This window comes from Gekko japonicus, unplaced genomic scaffold, assembly GCF_001447785.1.
Source record: "Gekko japonicus isolate JY-2015 unplaced genomic scaffold, Gekko_japonicus_V1.1 scaffold3911, whole genome shotgun sequence".
In the NCBI taxonomy this organism is placed as follows: Eukaryota; Metazoa; Chordata; class Lepidosauria; order Squamata; family Gekkonidae; genus Gekko; species Gekko japonicus.
In genome coordinates this window covers 69,816-72,801 of record NW_015160344.1, presented here as the reverse complement: position 1 = coordinate 72,801, position 2,986 = coordinate 69,816, and the positions used below count along the sequence as shown (strand labels likewise).

The window sequence follows — 2,986 nt, the reverse complement described above, 5'->3', positions numbered from 1 at the left end:
CCAGCAGGAACTCATTAGCATAATAGGCCACACCCAACAGCAGGAACTCATGAGGACTGGCTACATTAGGGGTGTGTGGCCTAACATGCAAAGGAGTTCCTGCTACAAAAAAAGACCTGGGTTTTGACAACAAACAAGGTCAACAGAATAAGAAGCAAAAGGTGGGTGTGGCTGGATGACCACACTTCTGGTAACATGGGGGTGCGGCCTAATGTGCTAATGAGCTGTGCTGTCAGGGGTGTGGCCCAATATGCTAATGAGTTTCTGCTGTTGGGTGTGGCCTATTATGCTAATGAGTTCCTGCTGGGCTTTTTCTACAAAAAGAGCCCTGGTTATAACTCCGGGAGATCTACAGGACCCACCCAGAGGAGTCAGAACATGCACGAGAGCCTCTTTCTTCTTCCCAAGACCAACCCCATTAGTTACCAACCTTGTAATGCAGAGTACTACGACGCAGATGATGGCGATCTGGATCGTTCCAATCACAGCTGCTATTAAGACATATTGAAACCGTACGGGGCCAGGAACCACGTATAAAACGCTGTAGTCCTTCTTTTCACAGTGTTGTCCAGTATAGCCTGCGTCACACCTAGAATGGAAAAAAAAATCCACATCGACTCTATGGCTTAAATATTTTATTTCAGCACTCCAGGGGAAGAAATAACAGGGTTGGTCAAAGGTACGTTCTGTCGCAAAGCACACGTAGGTTTCCCAGTCGTCTGCTGATGGCTTGTAGACCCCTGCCCTTGGCCTCAATCCCCCACAGAAACTGAGGAAAAGGAGAAAAAATGGGCCAGAAAACAGCCTCCACAGGGAAGGTCTAGGTCAGAGATGTCAAGCTCATTTGTTACGAGGGCCAGATCTGACATAAATGTCACTTTGTTGGGCCGAGCCATGTGCGCCATAGAATGTAATATCAGGTAGCGGAGATATAAACTTTATAAAGGACACGGCCAAACCCAATTGACAGTATTTTTTACTCAAAATACAAGAGTGATTGATTCCTAGCAGTGAAAGCAATTGATTTACTGGGGAACCCACAAAAGCCCCAATAAATGTATTTAATCATACCCAAGACTAGGGTTTTGTTTACAAGGGATACCATAAAAGGAGGAGTACCTTACACTCCCTTCCATAACAGTTGCTTGTGGGCCAGGTAGGAGCCCTGGATTGGCCAGTTCCGGCCCTTGGGCCTTATGTTTGGCACCCCTGGCATTTCCCCATGTGTTTATGGACTTTGTCGCAGAGATTAGGGGAAAATCCTAGAGTGACACTCAGAAGCGACGTGACCCTACTCGACAGTTTCTGTCCTCCCCTGACACTGCCATCAAAATCTCCTGGCAGCTATGTTAAAAGTGATGCTTATCTTATAATTTCCATTCGCGGGGAGGGCGGGGTATAAATGCAATAAATAAATAAATATAATAACATCAGCAAGAATTTTGTTAGCCAAAAATTGGAAAATGGAGAGAATTCCCTCAATACAAGACTTAACAGAAAGATTGCTTGAAGTGGCAGAAATGGATAGATTCAATGTCTTACTACAAGAGGAAGACTATACTTTATATAAGTAAAAAAAAAACAAAAAGAAAACTTTATGGCTGATTTTGCACTAGAGCTGCCTCGGTGTTGCACCGCCGTTTGCCCCGATACAGTTGGTCAATTTCACACCCGAAGCTGCGGGGCTGCATTTTGACTCGCGGCTTCGCCCGATTTCCCCCACAGTTTCGTGACCCTGTTTTTTGAGACAAAACTGCGGAGGAAATTGGGCAAAGTCACGGGTCAAAGGCAGCCCCGCGGCTTCGGGTGTGAAATTGACCAAGAGTCAACGGCGGCGCAACACCGAGGCAGCTCTAGTGCGAAATCAGCCTATATATGGTTTAAACAGTTTGGTGGAGCTAGACTTGAAAATGTATTTGAAATTATATGATGTCTTTTTTGTATTTATAAAAAGCTACAAATGAATGAATGAATAATTCATTCATTCAGAATGGTTGTAATTCTAGGAGATCTCCGCTTCCCGCCTGGAGGTGGGTGACCCCCGCCTTAACACCGTGGCCTCTCTGTCCCCCTTCCCTACCCTTTTGGTTGTTTTTAACATCCGGCTCGATGAAGAATTCTAACCTGAAAGCTGGGAGGGCCGGGTTTGAATCCTCACACGGCCACGGAACGTTGGCGGGTGACCCTGGGTCAGTCACTCTCTCTCAACCTAACCTACCTCAAGGGTTGTCATAGTAAGGATAACATGGAGGAGGGCAGAATGATTTTATGAGAAAGGCAGATATTCAATCTCTCCGAGCAGAGAATTAGTTCACACGTCTTACTCCTTTGGCTTGTAAGCAGCAGCAGCAGCTCCTAAAGGAGGCTGAAGTTGGTTCCTTATTCGCACTTCCTTATTCGAATAAGGAACCAACTTCAGCCTCCTAGCTCCTAAACAGTTCCCAGGTGGCCACCTATCCAGAGGGATACACGGAGGGTTATACCGTAAAGTTTCTGCTGAATCCTAGGGTGGCGTGACATCACTTCCGGGTTCCTCTGGGAAATGACATCAGAACAGCCTTTTTTCCATTCACTTTAAACTTGCTGACTTACTCAGCAGCAGTGGGGGGGCGGGGCTGACAGGGGGAAGTCTTTTCCTACAGTGGGAGACCTGGAGACCCGAAGCCTGTAAACAAAACTGCCTACTCGCAAACTCTGTTGCTATGCAGAAGTATGAAATTCGGAGGTTAATTGCAACACGGGGCCCCCTGCCGAAGCTAACCTTATTTCAACCCTCACCTTTTCCTCGCTTCCTACAAACCTCCCGTCTCCTGCCATTTTGCCATATGCAGAAATTGATGTTGACATAGTTCCTGACTTCTGCCTGTTGTGGGATTTCCCGGGATAGCAGCTGTTGGCCGCGCGCTCAAAATCGGCGGGTAATACCCACTGGGCAAGGCTACGCTCTGTAATGCCTTTTCTGGGAGATATCGACAGAAGTTGCAGG

The 2,986-nt window shown here is 46.9% G+C and overlaps 1 protein-coding gene across 1 annotated transcript in view; it reads right to left on the bottom strand.

The window, feature by feature from the left end:
• The window catches only part of TMEFF2 (transmembrane protein with EGF-like and two follistatin-like domains 2), a 79,713-nt gene that overhangs the window by 9,521 nt on the left and 67,206 nt on the right, over positions 1-2,986 (bottom strand). The window contains exon 6 of the mRNA XM_015417370.1: positions 431-589. Coding sequence (XP_015272856.1) covers positions 431-589 — 159 coding nt within the window. The remainder of the gene's footprint in view (positions 1-430; positions 590-2,986) is intronic.